At 56.8% G+C, this 20,173-nt stretch overlaps 1 protein-coding gene and 1 long non-coding RNA gene across 3 annotated transcripts; one reads left to right on the top strand and one right to left on the bottom strand.

Annotated features, from left to right (window-relative positions):
• The first annotated feature begins 161 nt into the window (after positions 1 to 161).
• On the top strand, positions 162 to 2,812 carry LOC149860345 (galectin-7-like). Its single transcript, XM_090054199.1, has 4 exons — positions 162 to 292; positions 382 to 470; positions 1,842 to 2,043; positions 2,584 to 2,812. Exons 1-4 carry the CDS (start codon positions 266 to 268, stop codon positions 2,695 to 2,697), a joined length of 432 nt encoding a protein of 143 aa, XP_089910325.1. The 5' UTR covers positions 162 to 265; the 3' UTR covers positions 2,698 to 2,812.
• On the bottom strand, positions 1,978 to 11,533 carry LOC149860344 (uncharacterized). Of its 2 annotated transcripts, none has more exons than XR_016443200.1 (3): positions 11,110 to 11,533; positions 10,526 to 10,657; positions 1,978 to 2,106 (listed from the first exon to the last, which is right to left on the bottom strand). It is a non-coding gene; the product is annotated as an uncharacterized LOC149860344 (long non-coding RNA). The 2 variants fall into 2 exon arrangements; XR_016443199.1 differs by lacking the exon at positions 1,978 to 2,106 and adding an exon at positions 8,284 to 9,057.
• Between the last annotated feature and the right edge of the window lie 8,640 nt (positions 11,534 to 20,173).

Here is a 20,173-nt window from a genome sequence, read left to right as displayed (position 1 = left end):
CTGGCACCCTGGGACGTGGGAGACTGGCCAGGAGGGTCTGGGCCGGGCCAGGGCAGCTCATATAGGACAAGAGCCCGTGTCGAGGTGCGGGGCGATCCTGTACCCGTGTTCCTGTCGGAGGAGGAGGAGGAAGGAAGAGGTGTCCCGAGATGACTCGGCAGAGGGTGGGGTTCCCCTTTCCAGGGACCAGCTTGGTATATAAGGGGCTGTCTTTGCTGCCGGATCCCAGCCGACTCGGTCAGGCAGAGGGAGACGTGCAGCGACCATGGCTCTCAAGGCTGTCACAGGGTTGGTGAGTACCAGCCCCTCCTCCCTGGCCGGGGGCTCTGCCCATGGCCCCGGGGAGCATCTCCTGAGCTTGCCTCTTTTCCTCCTTCTCAGACTGCCCCCTGCTCCCTGGCTTTTCACGACAGTTTTCGCCCTTCTTCGGGGGTGAGAATCTGGGGCTCTGTGCCGAGCGACTGCCAGAGGTAAGCGACTGGACACGTAGGAGTCCCACCCGGGCATCCAGATATGTCCAGATCTGGCATCAGATCCCATCTCACCGTAGTGGTGGGGTGGGGTGGGGTGTTCGGGTGGTGGGGGCCGACCGCTACAGCAGGGCCCCTAAATTAAGCGCGCTCACACCAGCACATGCACTTGCACACGCACTCTGCCCCTCCATGGGACACGGCAGCAAGTCTCTGCGTCGCCCGGCTCAGCACAAATCCAAGCCCAGGTCCCCGTGCTGGGCTGCAGCAGAGCCTCTGGGCTTCTTGGCTGGCCCACAGCCCGGGTCCTGCTCGCCCTGTCTCTGGGGCCTCCCCACCATCTCCCCCCACCCCGGCCTGGTGGCCAGCCCACAGCCCACTTGTGTCCTGGCTCCTGGAAGTGCTGGGCACGGGGGTCGCCGGGACCCCGCCCCTTGGCCGAAGGGGGTCTCCCTCCTCACACTGCTGGCCCGCGCTCCCCCGCCTGGGACTCCCGAGCAGGTGACCGGTTTGCCCACTCTCCAGAGACTGGAAGCGCTGACCGCAAGCCCCCTGCAAGCCACCAAGTCCTTCTGTGCAATTTTGCATGGCGACTTTCTTACTTACTCCTGGCTTCTCCCAGGAACGTGTGGTCAGGTCATGACTTGTGACACGTTAAGTGTAATTGTGTCAGGGCTCGGGATTTTATAGGGGGTTTGGACGGGGCTGATCACACCTCAGGCAGGGAGCTGGACTAGCTGTGGCCCCACTGCTTTAGGGTTTCTAGGACTCCAGGATTGGTAACGCTTTGAGACGCATGTCTACATCTGGACGTGACCAGGCCAGAGTGGGTCAGACCCGCGGCCCATCCAGGCCAGGGTCCCTCTCTGCTCGCGGCAGGTGTGGATGCGATACAGAGAGAGCACCGGGCCGGGAATCTCTATACAGCGATCCGCCCCTACGCAGCACCCGCCCTGGGGTCTACAATGGACGGATCTAGAGGTACCCAAGGAAATCTCTCCGGCCGTCCTGTTCAACACCCACGAATAGATCCGTCCCCCAGGCACTTACCCGGGATCGCACTGATCCTGGCTCCGCGCTCTGCCTCCGCCAGCTCTTGTGGCCACGACTTCCACCAGGGAACGACGGCGTTGCTTCAAAAAAGTCCTCTCTCCTGTTACGCTTACACCTGTCACCTACTCATTTCAGCGGGCGCCTCCTGGCTCTCGTGTCCTGGGACTCGATGAACAGCAGCCCCGTGGTCACTTGGGTCCACAGCCTTGGTGGTGCGACAGACCTCTGTCAAGCTGCCTGCCCGGTTTACGCTCCGGTTGAGGGTTGGGGTCCAGGACTCGGGGTCTCACAGGTCTCGCCTTCTGCCTACTCTCCCAGGTTCGCTGTGAACTTCAGCTGTGCGGAGGATCCCGACTGCGACATAGCCTTTCACTTCAACCCCCGCTTCAGCCAGGACTCTGTGGTGTTCAACAGCTTCCAGGACCACGGCTGGCAGAGTGAGCAGGTGATGGCGGGGAACCCGTTCAAGCACGGGGCCTCCTTCCAGCTGGAGTTCCACATCACTGACGAGCACTTTGAGGTACCGGGGTCCCGTGGGCCATCGGGTCCCCCAGGCTGGGTGGGGAGGGCATTGCAGGGGGCACTGTGGGGAGATGAGGCGGGAGCCCACAGGAAGGGCTGGTGGGTCCAGGCCAGGGGCAAGCCAAGAAGCCCAGAGCCCAGGGGGGCAGAGGCACCAGGGCCTGGGCTGAGAGTTGAGCCCAGATGGTGGGATGGGGAGAAGCGTGGAGGGGTGGCCTGCGTGTGTACAGGTGTGGGGGTGAGTGGGGGAGTTGTAGGCAGATGGCTGTGTATGTGTGCAGCCATCTATGTATGCATATGAGTGTGCATGCATGTGTGTGCATGTGTGCCCGCCCCCTGCCCTGCCTCTGTCCAGCAGAAGCCGAGGCTGCGCAACACCCCTAAAGCTGTCTACTCTGCGCAGCCCTGGAGACAAATCCCCTGCCTCCACACCCCAAGCAGGGACCGGAAGAGCTTCCCCCACCCAAAACATCCCTTCCCCGCCCACCCAGGGTCTGCGTCAGACCTATGGCCTCATGCGCGCCTTGCTCTCTCCCAGGTTGTTGTGAACGGTAAGGCGTTCGGGGACTTCTATCACCGCATTCTCCTGACTAGAGTGAAGGTCCTGAAGGTCCAGGCCAAGGTGGAGATTGAGAAGATTGAGCTCTTCTAGGTTGTCCCAGAACACAGAAAACCCCAGTAACGGGGACCCTGCACTGGGGATCCTGCAGGGATCTGCTGATGGAGGTGGAGCACTACCAATAAAGTAGCCTCTGGGCTCTAACCTACCTATGCCCATGTCTCTTCGCTCCTTTGCTGTACAAATATGTGGCACTGGTAATCCACAGACCTTTCCCCTGGCACTGGGGAGACTCTGTCCGGGGGTCAGGGGGAATTGACAGGTGCAGGTGGGAGTTGTGGGGGAGCTGAGTTGGGGGCTATTGGAGAGCAGTGGGGCTGGTAGGGAGCTGCAGAAGTCATAGTTTCATAGTTTCTAGGGTCGGAAGGGACCTGAGTAGATCATCTAGTCCGACCCCCTGCCATGGCAGGAAAGAGTCCTGGGGTCAAACGACCCCAGCAAGGTGTTCATCCAGCCTCCTCTTAAAGCCCCCCCCAGGGTAGGAGCCAGCACCACTTCTCCTGGAAGCTGGTTCCAGACCCTAGCCGCCCTGACCGGGAAGTCGCGCCTCCTGATATCTAGCCTAAACCTACCCTCTGCCAGCTTGTGACCATTATTCCTGGTCACTCCTGGCGGTGCTCGGAGGAACAGGGACTCCCCCAGTGCCCGCTGATCCCCCCTGACTAGTTTGTAACAGGCCACTAGATCCCCCCTCCGCCTTCTCTTTTGGAGGCTGAACAGGTTCAGGTCCCATCGCCTCTCCTCGTAGGGCCTGCCCTGCTGCCCCCTGATCATACGAGTGGCCTCCTCTGGACCCTCTCCACGCTGTCCACATCCCTCCTGAAGTGCGGCGCCCAGAGCTGGACGCAGTGCTCCAGCTGCGGCCTGACCAGTGCCGCACAGAGGGGGAGGATCACCTCCCTGGCCCTGCTCGAGATGCATCTGTGGATGCAGGACAAGGTGTAGTCGGCCTTCCTGACCGCGTCCCCACACTGCCGGCCCATGTTCATCTTGGCATCAATGATGACTCCAAGATCCTTCTCTGCCTCTGCCCTGATGAGAAGGGAGATCCCCAGCCTGTAGGTATGGGGCCGGTTGTTCCTCCCCAGGTGCAGCACCTTGCACTCGTCAGTGTTGAATCCCATCCTGCTCTCATCCGCCCACCCCTGTAACCTGTCTAGGTCCAATTGCAGCCTGTCCCTCTCCTCCGGCGTGCCCACTTCTCCCCACATCTTAGTGTCATCAGCAAATTTGACCAGGTGCTTTTTACCCCCTCGTCCAAGTCACTGATCAAGATGTTGAACAGTGCGGGCCTGAGGACCGAGCCCTGGGGGCCCCACTGCCCACATCCCCCCAGGTCGAACGTGACCCGTCCACCACCGCTCTCTGGGTGCGGCCCTCCAGCCAATTTGTGACCCATCTGACTGTGCGGGGGTCGACACCACAGCCCCCAGTTTCTTAATGCGAACGGGGTGAGGAACAGTGTCGAGGCCTCAAGAAAGTCCAGGAAGACGATGTCCACTGCTCCCCCTGCATCGAATGATCTGGTGATCTGATCGTAGAAGGCCGCCAGGTTGGTCTGACAGGACCTGCCCCTGATGAACCCATGTTGGTTGCCCCTAAGCATAATCTCCCCCCTGGCCCCTCATGGAGGTGTGCCTGCGGCGGGCCAGTAGGGGGCGCTCCTGCGTTGAGCTGCCCACTCCCTGCGCCCGCCCACCTGCCAGGCTGCGAGCGCCTCCTCGGGGGCGCCTCACGTCCGGCCGACCCCTTCCCAGAGCACACTCGCTAGCCTGGGGGTAACGTAGCTGCCACCACCCCGAGAAGGGACTGTCTCGGCCCTGTGTCCTCGGGGAAACACAGGCCTAAAGTCCTGCGGGTACTCGACCCAGTACAGGCGCTTGGGGCACTTCCCCAAGTCAGGGGGGCAAAAGTAGAGTCTCCCTTAGTCTGCAGACCTAAGGGGTCTCTTAGGCATAATTTAGACCCACCCCTCAACAAGTCTCCCACACCGGTCACAAAAGAGGACTTTATTGGTTACAGGGGGAGGGTGAAACTAGGGTACAAGATTGAGCAATATCCTAGAAATCCTAAAGAGCAAACAGTCTGGCTGAGGAGCCTTTTGATCCCGCATCTGACTTACTGCCAGCTAGAGATCTACCCAGATCTCGAGTCGCTTACTCACACGCATCTTCCAGAGGCCGGTGAAATCCCCTCTGGAGGCAGGCCGTTTCTAGCTCGTGAGTTTTGGGGGAGAGAGCCAGTTTCAGATGATAAAGCCCCTCTGAGTCCCCCACATGGCTGCAGCCCCCGCCTCCTGGGCAGTTCAACTTCTATAGCCCCTCTGACCTCATTCACCTGGTCCAGGGGAGGCCAGCTCTTTGAAATTTGAAATACATCACTCGTTGCCGGGCAGACTCCAGCCCCCCAGGTAGACGCCCCTCACCCAGGTGGCCGACACCAGTCCCGTGGGCAGAGGGAGCAGGTCCCCCCTCCCTCAGGACTGCAGCCAGCTCAGGTTAGCTAAAGAGAGAGGGTTAGGGCTGGGCCCATCCTAATGAAATGGTCACAGCACAGAGATTTAATCACACTGTCACAGGGCAGAGATTTTGGGGAGAAACCAAGGTGGCTTTCTGTCACAGTGCCAGCACAATTTTCTTTAACAGCTTCCCTAGGATCGAAGTAAGACTAACTGGCCTATGGTTCCCGGGTCCTCCTTCTTACCCTTTTTGAAGATGGGAACCACGTTGGCCTCTTCCAGGCCTCTGGCCCCACCCCAGAGCCCCACGAGTGCTCGTACAGCCGTGCCGGGGGTCCCGCAATGACCACAGCCAATTCCCTCAGCACTCGGGGGTGGAGATGGTCCGGGCCGGCTGACTTGAACACGTCCAGTCCCGCCAGACGCTCCCTGACTAGCTCCTCACTGACCCCGGGCCTGGGGGCGCCTCCCCTGGGGCCCGAGGGGGGCCCAGCAAGGAGGTGGCTGTTCCGGTCCCTGCTAAGGAAGATGGAGGCAAAGAAATCGTTAAATATGTTGGCGTTGTCATCTGGTGTGACGACCAAACTCCCTAGCGTGTCCTGCAGGGGCTCCACATTACCCGGGGCCTTCTTTTTGCCCCCTAGGTATTTAAGAAAGGACTTCTTGTTGTCCTTAATCCAGGAAGCTCGTCCCAGTCCCATCTCCGCCTTGGCCTTCCTGACCCCCCCGCAGCCCCGAGCAACCACAGTGTAGTCCTCCCTGGGGATGGCCCCTCCCTGCCATCGGGTGTGCGCCTCCCTTTTAGCTAGGAGACCTTCCCAGATGCTTTTGGTGAGCCACGGGGGCTTTTGCACCCTCCTGCTCCCTTTGATCCTCGTTGGGATTACCTCCCTTTGGGCTGGGAGGATCGTCTCCTTGAGGAGCGACCACTCTCCTTGGACACCCGGCTGCCCTCCCCTCCGGGACCTCAGTGCTTCCCCGACTATTCCCCTTAGCGCATTGAAGTCGCCCGCCTGACGTCCAGGGCTGCTGCCTTGCTGCCGGCCTTTGCCACCTTGCGCTAGGGACCTACGTGAGCGGTCAGACCTCCAGCTGCGGCCTGACCAGTGCCGCATAGAGGGGGAGGATCACCTCCCTGGACCTGCTCGAGATGCCTCTGTGGATGCATGACAGGGTACGGTTGGCCTTCCTGACCGCGTCCCCACACTGCCGGCCCATGTTCATCGTGGAGTCGATGACGACTCCAAGATCCTTTTCCGTCTCCGTGCTGGCAAGAGGGGAGTTCCCCAACCTGTAAGTGTGGTGCCGGTTCTTCCTCCCCATGTGCAACACCTTGCACTTATCAGTGTTAAACCCCATCCTATTCTCATCCGCCCACCGTTGCAACCTGTCAAGGTCAGCTTGTAGCCTATTGCACCCTTCTAGTGCACCCACATCCCCCCACATCTTAGTGTCATCAGCAAACTTGAACAGGGTGCTTTCTACCCCCTCATCCAAGTCACTGATGAAGATGTTGAACAGTGCGGGCCCGAGGACCGAGCCCTGCGGAACCCCACTGCCCACATCCCTCCAGGTCGAGAAGAACCCATCCACCACCACCCTCTGGGTGCGGCCCTCCAGCCAGTTGGCGACCCATTTGACCGTGTGGGCATCGACACCACAGTCTCCCAGCTTTTTGATGAGGACAGGGTGAGAGACAGTGTCGAAAGCCTTCCGGAAGTCCAGAAAGACTACATCCACAGCAACCCCTGCGTCTAATGATTTGGTGACCTGATCGTAAAAGGCCACCAGGTTGGTCTGACAAGACCTGCCACTGATGAACCCATGTTGGTTGCCCCTGAGCATACATTCCCCCGCAAGGCCCTCCTGGATGTGTGCCAGGATAATTTTTTCAAAGAGCTTACCCGGGATTGAGGTAAGACTAACTGGCCTGTAATTTCCCGGGTCCTCTTTTTTTCCCTTTTTGAAAATAGGGACCACATTGGCCCTCTTCCAGTCCTGCGGCACCTCACCAGAGCACCACGAGTGCTCGTAGAGCCGCGCCAGGGGTCCCGCAATGACCTCGGCCAGTTCCTGTAGAGCCCTAGTGGCTGACTGCTCCTCCCAGCAGATGTCCGGGAAGTTCAGGTCCCCCGTGACGACCCATCGCTTACCTGTTTCTCCCTTTTGACCATTGGTCTGGGCTCGCTGGCTGTTGCTGGGCCTGGTAGTTCATCGTCTCCTCCGCCCTCATCTTCCCCCTCCCCCGACGAGCCTAGTTTAAAGCCCGCCGAAGGAGGTTCACCAACCTGGAAGAGAACACACGCTTACCTTTAGGGGAAAGGTGGAGCCCATCCCATCCCAGCATGTCCCTCATCACGATGTGCCGGTCATGGCTGAGGAAGCCAAAGCCCGCCTCGAAGCACCATTCCTGTAGCCTCCAGTTGGTCTCCGCTATGCATATCTCGTGACGTCTGCCTCGACCGCTCACTGGCAGGATGGAAGAGAAGACCGCCTGTGCGCCCATCTCCCTCAGCACGCCTCCCAGAGCATGGTAGTCCTCCATCAGGCGATCAGGGGCTCTCCTGGCCGCATCGTTAGTACCCACATGGACAAGGACCATGGGGTAATAATCGGTGGGCTGGATGATGGACTGGAGCATCCCCTTCACATCCTGAATCTTTGCTCCGGGCAGGCAGTAGACCTCACGTGCTGAGGGATCCTGGCGACAGATGGGGCCCTCCGTACCTCTCAGGATGGAGTCACCAATCACGATGACGCGACGCTTCCTCTTCTTAGGCCTCTTGACTCCCGCCGCCCGCACAGGACATTGTGTGCGCAGAGTCTCCTCCCTGGTATCTTCCACTGCTCCCTCCTCCTCCAGGGCTGCCAGGGCCTCATATCTGTTCTCCAGATGGACAGGAGGAACTGGTGCCGCAACATGGTTAATAGCCCTGGCGCGGGAGACCGTCTGCCACTCAGCAGTGGAGGGCTCATCCCGGGCTGCCCTCTCCTCAGTCGTACCACCCTGCAGAGAAAGAAAATACCTATCAATTTCCTCCTCTGCCTCACGGATTCCCCTCAGCCTGCTGACCTCCTCCAGGAGCCCCCGCACCCGTTCCTCCAGGGTCCTAAGGCGGATACCTACAGGACAGGTGCAGGCCACATCCTTAGCCTTCACCACCTCTGTCAGCTGACCCAAGGATTCCTGGTCGAGCTCTTCCCCGTGGTTGGCAGGTCTGTAGTAGACCCCCGCCGTTAAGTCTCTTTCCCCTCGACTGCCTTGTAATCTATCCCAAAGCACTTCAGAGTCCCCCTCCTCTGATTCGTTGTTAATTGAGGAGGATGGGTATTCCTCCTTAATATAGAGCGCCACGCCCCCACCTTTCCTCCCCGTCCTGTCCCTCCTGTACAGCCCATAGCCCTTGACATTCACCGCCCAGTCATGCCTTGGGTCCCACCACGTTTCAGTCAGCCCCACTATGTCCAGGCTGGGGTCAGCCGGCAGGAGGGTGAGTTCCTCCTGCTCGTTTCCCATACTACGAGCGTTTGTGCAGAGGCACTTGAGGCCTCCTGTGGATGTGTGCGCTGGCCCCCTAATCACAGCATTGCCCTGGCCCCTGTCGCTTACCTGGGCATGCCTTTCTCTCGTCGGTCTAGCCTGGGCTGTACTGGTGGGCGTTGCTTGGTCTGGCAGTCCGATGATTCCTCCACCCTCGTCTTCCCCTTCCCCCGACGAGCCGAGTTTAAAGCCCGCCGGAGGAGGTCCGCCAACCCAGAAGAGAACACACGCTTACCTTTAGGGGAGAGGTGGAGCCTGTCCCACCCGAGCATGTCTCTCGTCGTGATGTGCCAGTCATGGTTGAGGAAGCCAAGGCCTGCCTTGAGACACCATTCCTGCAGCCGCCAGTTGGTCTCCGCGATGCACATTGCATGCTGTCTTCCACGTCCACTCACTGATGGGATAGAAGAGAAAGCCACCTTCAGCACGCACCCCAGAGCGTGGTAGTCCTCCACCCGGCGATCAGGACTTCTCCTGGCCACATCATTAGTACCCACATCGATAGGACCATGGGGTAGTAATGGGTGGGCTGGATCACGGTTTGGAGCATCCCTTTCACGTCCTGAATCTTCGCATCTAGTCGCATCTAGTCCAGCCTCGGTCTGAGGCAGGATCAGCCCCCTCCAAACCAGCCGACAAAAGTCCAGTGTCGAACCTCTGAGCAACACGACCGTCAGCCCCGATACCACATCAGGCATCACACCCGCTCCTGCCCCCAGGAAACCAGGGGAGCCACAGAGGGCAACACACTACTTCTGCCAGGGGGTACAGAGGTGCTGCAGAGACCCCAGGCAGAGTCTGTGCCCCTCCCCACAACCCCAAGTTCGTGCCAATCTGAGCAGGGGGGAAATCCCTTCCTGCCCCCAGTGCAGCATCAAGCACAGGGGCAAGACCCTCCAGCCAGGACCCTGCAGGGTTGGTGGCAGCAGCAGCATTGGCCCAGCCCAGCCCCATCCCCAGCCTGCGCTGCAGCCAGCACCAGCCCCTCTCGGAGAGGCTAAAAACTGCTGATGTGTGCAGTAGCAAGGACGGGGGGAACCAGGAAAACCCAGAAGCCTGGGACACCCCCACAGCAGAGCACAGGCATTGCTGTGCTTAGGTCGTCCCCCACCAGTGGCTGTTCAGCCCCTCCACAAACACCTCCAGGGACGGTTCGATGGAAAGTGCAGGGACACAGTTATGAACTCAGTATGTCCCTGGAGGCAGGTGGGCCACGGTGAGCTCCCACAGGTGCTGGCGGCGGTGTTGGCGGTGGGAGCAGGGGGGCAGCGAGTGGCGAGCTCCAGCAGGTGGCTGCAGCAGGGGTGGCAGTGGCGGGGAGGGGATGGCGAGCGCTGACCAACCAACCACGGGCAGTGGCTGGAGCAGGCATTGCCAATTGGGGAATGCCCACAGATGGCGTTGGTGGTGAATGGAGGAGGAGTGGTGAGCGGTGACTGCCCACAGGTGCCGTCAGCAGTGTCGGCAGTGCTTTTTGCAGGGGGTGGACCGTCAACCTCGGGTCATGGGGAGCAGCGACCTCCCAATAAGTGGGTCCTTCTCTCCCCACTCCCCACTATTATTGCTGTGACAGGCTGATTGCCACAGGGGTGTCCCTGACCTCCTGTAGTGGCCTTGCTGCTCCTGCCTGGCTCAAACTCAAATGCTGTTCGCCCTAGATTACTGGCCTGCCATGTCTTGTTTTTAAATATTATAGGTTGCTACAGAGGTGCTCCCAAATGCCTTAGAGTGAGCCCTAATTCCAGTAAGTTCCCACTGGGCCTTTCCTGCGGAAAATCCTGATCAGCCTGACTAGGACCCTGTGGGGCACTAAGAGTCTTAAGGACAAACTGTGCAGCACGTTCACCTTCCCTACACCGCACCTGAAGCCTCATGGATGTTCTCTCTCATTGATGTAACAGTGTATACACTTGCACCATCAGACTCCCGGTCCCGCAGGCAGGCTCTCCTCTGCGCTCTTGGACCCTCTCAGTTGGCTTGGCCCGCTCTGGGCTCTATGTAAAATGCAGCGTGGGTGAGTTTATACAGAAAGAGCAGTTAATAATTACTTACACGTAAGAGATGATCAAGCTGATGGATACAAAACTAATAACATACGCTACGATAAATACTCGTTATATTAATCCCCTGATTAATAGTTCGCAGCTAAAAGCCATTCACTCTGACTTCTGCCCAAAGGATGGAGGGAGGGGCAAAAGCGCACTCCTCTCATCATGTGTTTTGAGGGCTCCACCTGTCCTGGGCTATCCCCAGTAGGCCCAGGTGCCTCGCAGCCTCCAGAGGTTGTTCTCTCTCCAGACCACTGCAAAACACAGATTCTTCCCCGCGCACCTCCGCGCACACTTCTCTGCCTCTCCAAGCCCACACAGCTATTTACACAATTGCACACAGAAAAAAAGATCGCACCGCCGCAGGCAAGCCAGACAGCACCTCTGCTCTCACTTACCCTTCAGCCACTTGCACACCGAGGCTTCCCCTCGGGCCGAGCCTCCCTGGCTCTGAGCCCACACAGGTGTCCTGGGGACTTTCCCTTGCTGGCGTCTCTTTCCCCAAGCTGACGCGGTTCCACACAGTCCTTTCTGTGGCCGTTTTCACAGGGGTTTATCCCACTCTTACTGAGCCCAGGTTTCCAAGCCCAGCGGGGAATCGGCGTGCTGCTCCCTGGGGCTCCCTGGGGCTATGCCTCCACCCAAAGGGATTTGTGACGCCAGCTCACAAACTCCAAGGGCTCGTTCTAGGGGTTTGCTCTCTCCTGCTCGACCCTCAGGTGTGCCACTGGCCTCCAGCCACTCATGAAGTTTTCAGCAGACACCTGAGTGATGGGACCACGCTGCAGGCTCTACCCAGCCCTCTTCACTGTGTGCACGTCTCTTTCCACCACCCCCCGAGTGGGGATACACCCGGGTTTAAGGGGAGCCACCAGCCAATCCCTGGGCTGCGGTTTTACTGGGCTCTCCAATCAATTTTTGAATCTTGAATCCCCCTGCTGGGGACAAGACTGGACTACAAGTTTGGTGTCCCACTTGCTACAAGAGCAGTGGTAGTTCCTAGCAAGGCGTCCCTGCTGGGACAACCTTACTCAAGCATCCAGGCAGCGCCCGACATAGGACACTCTGGAGGTGAGTGCCCCTGTAACTGCCTGGTACATGTATACCAGCGCTATGGGGGTCAGGGTGCCCCGCACACCGCATGCTCCCCAATAATGCAGAAGTGGGCATGGACACCACAGACACGGACCGATCCCCAAAAGAGACCGGGGTCGCCCTGATCTTCAAGCCCCCAGCACACCCTAGCACACCCAGCTGGCAACACAGTGACACGGGGAGGACAACCACAAAACAGTTTCTCTGAACGCTTTATTTAATGATGTCAGCAGAAGCCTGATTCATGCTGGGCTCTGCAGCTACACCCGGCGTGCTAGAACACCCACTGCACGCACAACCATACCTGCAAATTACACTGCAGATGCCCTGCAAGTCCCTGGCAGCTGTAGGGACACTGCGGGTGCTTGCACACGTTATTGGGGTCCTCCAGCTAGGGATATTGCCTGGGACGATTTCACTCTCGCAGTGTACAACCACGAGTGACGTCACCTTTGCGTTACGCAACACGTTTAAGACTCAGGCGTGGCTCATGTGCTGTTACTAGTGAAGGACGCCAGAGGACACCTTCTGGCGATTTTACCCTCTTGACCTCCTAGTACTGAATTACAGCAGGGGACGGTTTAGGAAAGGATTTAGCTCCTGGTTTATTTTTTGGAGTGGCTTATGCTTACCCTGCTCCCCACCCTCCCAAATGTTCTTCCATTTACCCAGCTATTCCTTGTCAGGTGCTCTCTCCGGGTGCTTTCCCTGACAAATCTGCATGGTACCCACTTCCCCCCCCCCCCCGCTCCCCATCGCTTTGGGGACTGCTGAGGTGGCCAGTGGCTTATTTTAAAATTATTTTAAATAATTTTTTAAAATATATTTTACACCTTTTGCTTTATAACTTTGCCTTCAAGCTTGGGCCGTCCAGGGAGACTTACCAATTTTTTCTTCAGTGCCTACAGTCCTCTCCACTCCCCCTCACCCACCCCCATGGTCTTCTGTTAAAAGTCTTTTCTTCTTCAGGCACCTGCAGGACGCAGCACCCCCACCCACCCCAGACACATCCCCCATGTCCTGCAACCGCAGCACCCCTCCCTCCCACAGCCAGGATATCCTCTCCCCTTTCCATACCTCCCCCCACCCCAAAACCGTTTGCACATGAATGTGTGAATGTCTTTGCCCTCCTTGTTCTGCGGGTCTTTGTCTACACCTCGCAGCTTTCCTTGCTCCCCTCAACTCTTGGGCCCAAGACTCACTGAAACCCCCCTTGTTTCACAGCTACGATGCGGCGCGCAGGCTGCCACCATGAAAGCGGCCATGTGCTCCGGCTCTACCTCCAGCCTGTAGCTCAGCAACCTCCGATGGGCTTTCAGGCACCCAAAGGCACACTCTGTGCTCACGCAGCTTTTGCTTAGCTGGTAGCTGAAGGTCTGTTTTTGTGGGTCACTCACTTGCCGGGCAGGAGCGGATAAGTCGCATCAGCAAGGATGAGGGGTGGCACTGAAACACCCCAGATGACTACCTCCTGCAGTCCTGGGGCATCCTGGCCCTTCTCCAGCATCCCAGGCAGCGGGAAGTTTAAAAAAACATGAGCATCATGGGCACTCCCTGCTAGAAATTGTTGAGCATTTCCATAAGCGAGCTGGTCACCTGGCAGCAAGGTTTAGACAGCAGCTTTTAACATGATTTGATGATGGCAACACTACCGCGAGCAACAGTGAGAAGAGGCCATCGCAGCCCACTGCGCGTCCTCTTCCGTAAGAGCGCTGCGCCTCCTCTATCCGCAAGAGGAGAGCACCAGTGCCCCTCAGGGATGAAGAGGAGGAGGGTACAGAGCAGCCCTGAGGAGTGGGGGGGGCAATAGGGGCATCTCTCATGTGGCAACAGGTTCTCATCCCTAAAGCATGAGTGTACCCAAAGATGAGCGACATCCTATTAACATTTCCAGTCCACAGGCAGTCGACAGTGCTCCAGCTGTAATGCTTCTCTAACTTCTTATTAACTTTTAGTACTGTGTATTCAATGCACGTCCCTTTTTCATTGTTAAGCAGCTGGGGATACATGTCCAACCAGGGGTGATGGGATTGTATAGTACTCCCTGTGGTGGTGGGCTTTGTTAGGCAATGTTCCCTCATCTGCTCTCCCCTCATCTTATGCAATCAGATTATCCTGTAAGATTAATGGCTGGGGGGAGGGGGTTTAGCAACTTGGCAATTTGTGGTTAGGTTTACTCCTTATCTGCTATTAACACTCTTACTATTGCTTGAAGTGTGTCATCAGTGCTTGTGAAATTGTTACTGAAATTAAGTTCACAGAAGGCTTTTCGAAAGTGCGCAGAGCTGTTTACTGCCAAACAAGGAGAAGCATAAATTCCTAGTTAAAGCCACTTCTGTTCATTCTCCAAAGGCTACCCAAATCGCATCGCCTAGTCGCAACCCAATCCCCGTGCTCTTCCAGCAGTATTGCCCATGCGCTCCACCCATCCCCATCCCTGCCCCTAATCCCCAAACAACAGAAATGCCTTTCCCTGAGACTCATCAACTCAGCACTCTCTCGGGTGACAGCCAGCTTGGGGCCTGCTCATGCACTGTGCCTTTGTGCCCCCTGGCTCAGGGGACTTCTCATCTCAAAGACCTAATTAATGGTCACTGATGACCAGCAATTAGCCCTTTCCAAAGGCAGCAGAACACACCCTAGATAATCTAGCAGAAAGCATTGATGATGACATGGTGGGAGAGGAGAACCCGACAGGGACCAGCCAAGCCGCAGAACGAAAGACCCACACGATGCCTTTCAACACAGGGAGTTGGGCAGGGTGGACAGTGCAGACAGACTTTCCCCAGTGTTACCCAAGCCCTACCACTGCCTCAGGCAGGGCACCCTCTCCTCCACCCTGACCCACTCAACAGGTGCTAGAGAGAAGGCGGCCCACGGCACTTCCAGGACACACGCCTGTGCACATGGTCCGCACCTGCCCCTCTTGCCAGCACTGCCCCGCTCCAGCCGGCAACCAGGGGTTGGGCGCCAACACCGGGGCTGAGAGTGCAAGCTATCAGCCAGTTCCCAGATGGCGGGGTCCCCTTGAAAAAGCCAATGATTTTTAGTGAGATTTGTGAATGGGCTAACCGCTCAATGTCATCTCCCCCGCCAGCGGTTTCTCGCCGTGCCTCATGAGGTGCCACGACCCAGACAGAGGAGCAATAGTATCAAGCAGGACATTGATTCATTATGTACATATTTAATGAGAAAGTTTTGTAAAAAACTGACAGTTATGCAATTCCATAGGAACCCCAACTCCTTTGATGAAACACTGTTCCTTTGAACCACTGAAACTCAAGGCAAAACCATGGGACTCTTCAGCCTGGAAAAGCGCAGGCTCAGGGGTGATCTGATGGCCACCTATAAGTATATCGGGGTGACCACCAGGATCTGGGGGAACGTCTGTTCACCACAGCGCCCCAAGGCATGACGAGGTCGAACGGTCACAAACTCCTGCAAGACCGCTTCAGGCTGGACATAAGGAAGAATTTCTTTCCTGTCCGAGCCCCCAAGGTCTGGAACAGTCTGCCAGCGGAGGTGGTTCAAGCACCTACATTGAACACCTTCAAGAGTAAATTGGATGCTTATCTTGCTGGGATCCTATGACCCCAGCTGCCTTCCTGCCCTTTGGGCAGGGGGCTGGACTCGATGATCTCCCGAGGTCCCTGCCAGCCCCAATGTCTATGAAATGTATGAAATCTATGAAAACAGAATGGTACTGTTTTGCACAGCGCTACTGTACAGTACAGTAGTTTGTGTGATGCAAAAAAGTAACACGAACACCGGGGGAAATGTCAGGGTACTGGGCCAAGTTTTTTGTGTTTTATAAGGGGCAACTGGGGCAACGTGCACTGTCCACTGGGGGAGAGGGAGCCCCAAAGTCAGGGCAGGAATACAATACTGTGTGCATGCCCCAACCATGCTCTGAAGGAAGGGGTGCACTGAAGGGGTGCAGTGTCAGGAACATTTGTAGGGGGTCAGGGGAGCACCTAATAGAAACACCGGGAGAAAAGTTAAGTCCAAAAAATAGTACTCTTTATTAACCTGAATCTTGAACTGCCTGACCAGTAAAGATTTTCAAGAATTGCGCTTGGTGTGTAGCGGACACATAGCAACAGGATTTGCATGGATCTCTGAGTGAAGCCAGTTGGCACCAGTTGGAGAAAACGTGGCAGAACAGGGAAAATCCCATTTTTGGCTGTATCTTGGATACACATTTAAAAACTATTATGCTAAAAATAATCGTGTTGCCACAATTTCCTCACATTAAAAATAAAATGTGTCACAGGTAGTTTAATTTACCATGATAATTGGAACTATACCATGATAAAACCAGGTCAATGTGCATTTTAAGATGCGATTAACCTAGCAAAGTGGCAATTTTTGCTACCATTTCATGAGGTGCATCTAGGTTATGTGTTACATGGACAAGAGCCCTAAGTGCCCAAAGCCACTCTGGCTTCCTGCAGATGGTCACAGCCTTGGCTCCTACAGGCTTTGACCAGCACCAGCTGCCCTATTGCAGAGGCTGGTGAGCCTTCAAGTGAACCATGGACCCAAGGCAGAACCTTACATGGGCGCAGCCAGCAGTTTGGAAAGAGGGGACAGCTGGTCTGGGACCCCATGTGCTCACAGCCTGGCCATCGCCAAGCCAGAGATCCAGTTCATCCCTGCTGTTGGCTCAGCCCCAAAGGCTGAGCCCACTACCACGGTGGCTCATCCCACGACCCCTAGGGGCCTGGTGCAAACGGCAATACAGGACTTCAATTGCAAGGATTAGGGCAGTAGGTGGACGAGAGGAGCAGGGGGAACCGCTGAGCTAGAGGCAGGCCCAGGCTGCGTGGGTGGTGGCACCCCGAGAGCCTGAATCAGCCAGCGACATCCACACCCATCGTCCAGCCAGTGCCAGGAGCCAGGCATCGCAGAGCACGCTGTCGGGGCAAGGAGGGCAGACGCGTCCGGCGGCAGCAGGCCACGACGCTCGGCCACGCCAAGGCCCAAGTAGGAGGCCCCGGCTCGCAGCGCCGCTGTCCGTGGTCCTGCCCACGCCGCTGCATCCGTCAGAGCCGGTGACGTCACGACTCAGGGGGTGCGACGAGGCGCCGGTTGCCTCTGGCCACTCGCACCGCAGGGCACCAGGCCCGGCCCCGGGGGCAACTGACACCGGGAGGAGAAGAGACCCAGGTCCCAGCACTGTCACTCCCACACCGCTATGAAACGCAGCACCTGCCCTGGCTCCCACCACTGGCTCCTGCACCTGGAGAAGAGCCAGCGGCGAGCCCGGGGGCTTCTCACCTCCAGGGATGGTTAGATGCAAAGCGCAGACACACAATTAAGGGAAGGTGACCCCTCTGCACACAGGGAGGAACAACCTCCCAATAAGTGGGTCCTTCCCTCCCCACTCCCCACTTTTATTGCTGTGACAGGCTCATCGTCACAGGAGTGGCCCTGACTTCCCATTGTGGCCTCGCCGTTTGCGCGTGGCTCCAACTCGAATGCTGCCCTCCCTCGATTTTCTCGCCTGCCATGCCTTGTTCTTCAATATTAAAGGTTGATACAGGGAGGCTCCCAACAGGCCTAATCCAAATAAGTTCCCACTGCGTCTTTCCTGAGACCCTGCTGGCTCAAGCCAGCTCTTAGGCTTGGTAAATCCCAATCAGCCTGACTAGGCTCCACTAGAGCACCAAGAGCCTTAGGGGAGAATTGTGTGGCTCCTTCACCTCCCCTATACCGCACCCCAAGCCTCGTGGATGTCCTCTCCCTTTGATGTAACTGTATATAAACTCGGGCCCCTTGGACCCCCGGTTCCCACATCCAGTCTCTCCTCTGGACTCTCAGACCTTCTCATCTGGCTGGCCCACTCAGGTCTCGTGGATGCTCTGGCCCAGACCAACCTTTCCCTGGCTCCCAGGTCACCGGGTTATCTAAAGAGCCCTTGAGCCTGCCCCAGCAGGGCTCAAGGCTACACTACCAATCTAACTCAAATGAATAAGGAACCTCACTGCCCTTTGGCAGACATCTCAAGCCCTCCGGGTGTTTAACATAAACCCACTTGCCCATAAGCCCAGCTTTCTCAGTCCAAGGAACTTGCCTCGGTTCCCAGGCCTAGAGAATTGCTCCGCCAAAATCCAGGCCTTTTCTGCAGGCCTGCAGCCAGGAGCCCCTTACTTCTTGGTTGCTGGAGAGACACTCCCTGACTGGTGGAGGCTCTGGGCTTATATGTGCAACCCTCAGTGCATGGCCCTACCCATGGCTGTGTCCAGATGTTCGGTACCTGGCGTACCAGGTAGCTTTGCCCCTGCTCAGCTCACCTAAGAGTGCTCAGAAGCTCCCTGGGAGCAGGGGCTCCCTTTTACAATGGAGAGATCTTGCAGACTCAGTAGTAACAATTTACAGAATTTAATTAGCTACAAGAAATAATTATACTCTGCATGGGAATATTAAATGATATCAAAAGTTTGTAATACTCTGTTTACAATGCAACTAGGGTGAGTTTATACAAAAAAGCAGTTCAAAACTATTTACACTGAAGAGATGATCAAGTTGACGGATAGAAAGATAATAATTGATACACTATGCTAAATACTCATTATATTAAACCCCTAATTAATTATTTACAACTAACGCCTTCAAGAGACATTTGGGTGTCTATCTTGCTGGGATCCTATGACCCCTGCTGACTTCCTGCCCTTTGGGCAAAGTGATGGACTCGATGATCTCCCGAGGTCCCTTCCAGCCCTCATGTCTATGTCTACGGAACAGCCGTTCACCACAAATTATATACCAGAGGATGGAGGGAGGGGAGTCCCTCACTCCTCTCATCATGCGTTTTGAGGGCTCCAGCTGTCTCCCGTACCCCCAGGCATCTCGCAGCCTGCAGAGCCGGGTCTCACCCCGGACCTCGGCAGCACACAGATTCTTCCCCGCACACCCCTGTGCACACTCCCCTGCCTGGGCGCCGCCTCTCCAAGCCCACGGGGCTCTTTACACAATTATTCATGCAGAGAAAGAGCGCGCTGCCACAGGCAGCCAGGTAGCACCTCTGCACGCAGGCTGCCACTATGAAAGCGGTGATGTGCTCCGGCTCTACCTCCGGCCTGTAGCCGAGTGACCGCCAACGGGCTTTCAGGCGCCCAAAGGCACGCTCTACGCTCATGCAGCATTTGCTTAGGTGGGAGTTGAAGGTCTGTTCTTGTACGGCAGTCACTTGCCCCCCTCCCCGCCCCCATAGGACTTCATGAGCCAGGGCTGGGGTGGGTAAGCCGCATCAGCAAGGATGGGCGGGGTGCTGACACAGCCCGGATGACAACCTCCTGCAGTCCTGGGGCATCCTGGCTGGGGATATACGGCAAAACAGGGGTGACGGGATTGTGTGGTAGTCCCTGTGGTGGTGGGGGTTGTGAGGCAATGCGCCCTCATCTGTTCTCACCTCAGTTTATGAAATCAGATGATCCTTTACGATTAATGGCTGGGCGAGGGCAGAGCATGGAGGAGGGGGTTTGGGAACGTGGCAGTTTGTGGTTAGGGTTTACTCTTTATCTGTTATTAACACGCTTAGTATTGCTTGAAGTGTTTTATCAGTGCTGGTGAAATTCTCAGTGAGATAAAGTTCAGAGAAGGACTTCTGAAAGGGTGCAGAGCTGTTTACGTCCGGTCAAGGAAAAGCGTCAATTAAATCCACCTCTGCTGTTCTCCAAAGACGATGCGAACCGCACCACCTAGTAGCAATCCAGTCCCCGTCCTCTTCCAGCAAGGTTCCCGTCTTCTCCATCCAGCCCAAGCTCTGCGCCTAGTCCCCAAACAGCATAACTCCCTTTCCCTGAGACTCCTCAACTCCACACAGCCTGGTGCTTTCCCCGATCTCTCCTGGGCACAGCTGCAGCTGAAGACTGGCCCCAAGCTCCTTTCACGTTTCCCTGAGGGCATCACTGCAAGCATCACAAGTCACTTCACCCAGCAGCCAACAATGTCATGTGTTATTTGAATGAGAAAATCCCCTGGCCGCCCTGACTGTCCCCCGAGTCTTGGATGGCATAGGTAGGCGATGAGGCCACCAGTTGCCATTGCCCCCTCATGCCTCATGGCTGGGAACCGGCTCCCAGGTCGGACCCAGAGGGTGGCAGTGAATCAAAGTGGCACCCAGTGACTAGTGCCCCCTTTCTCAAACCCATTCTCTTTAATGTCTTCATAAATGATCTCAATTTTAGTGTCAGAATCGGACTGGCCAAGTTTGCTGACCTCAAACTTGGGGGAAAGGATAAGCTGGTGATGCAGGCCGACCTCGATAGGCTAGGAAGGCAGGTGGATGAAAACCTGATGGCATTCAATACAGAGAAATGCAATGCTTCACCTTGGGAATAAAAACCCGCGCCACGTGTATAG

This window comes from Crocodylus siamensis, chromosome 6 (genome assembly GCF_052110815.1).
Source record: "Crocodylus siamensis isolate JL-2025a chromosome 6, ASM5211081v1, whole genome shotgun sequence".
NCBI classification, from domain to species: Eukaryota; Metazoa; Chordata; order Crocodylia; family Crocodylidae; genus Crocodylus; species Crocodylus siamensis.
The sequence above is the reverse complement of the archived record's forward strand: the minus strand, read 5'-3'. Positions and strand labels throughout refer to the sequence as shown.

Excerpts from the sequence above, each read along its gene's own strand:
- LOC149860345 (XM_090054199.1), top strand. The coding sequence starts at position 266 with ATGGCTCTCAAGGCTGTCACAGGGTTG. Across the intron at positions 471-1,841 it reads GTGCCGAGCGACTGCCAGAG|GTTCGCTGTGAACTTCAGCT; the intron begins GTAAGCGACTGG and ends CTACTCTCCCAG. Across the intron at positions 2,044-2,583 it reads TCACTGACGAGCACTTTGAG|GTTGTTGTGAACGGTAAGGC; the intron begins GTACCGGGGTCC and ends GCTCTCTCCCAG.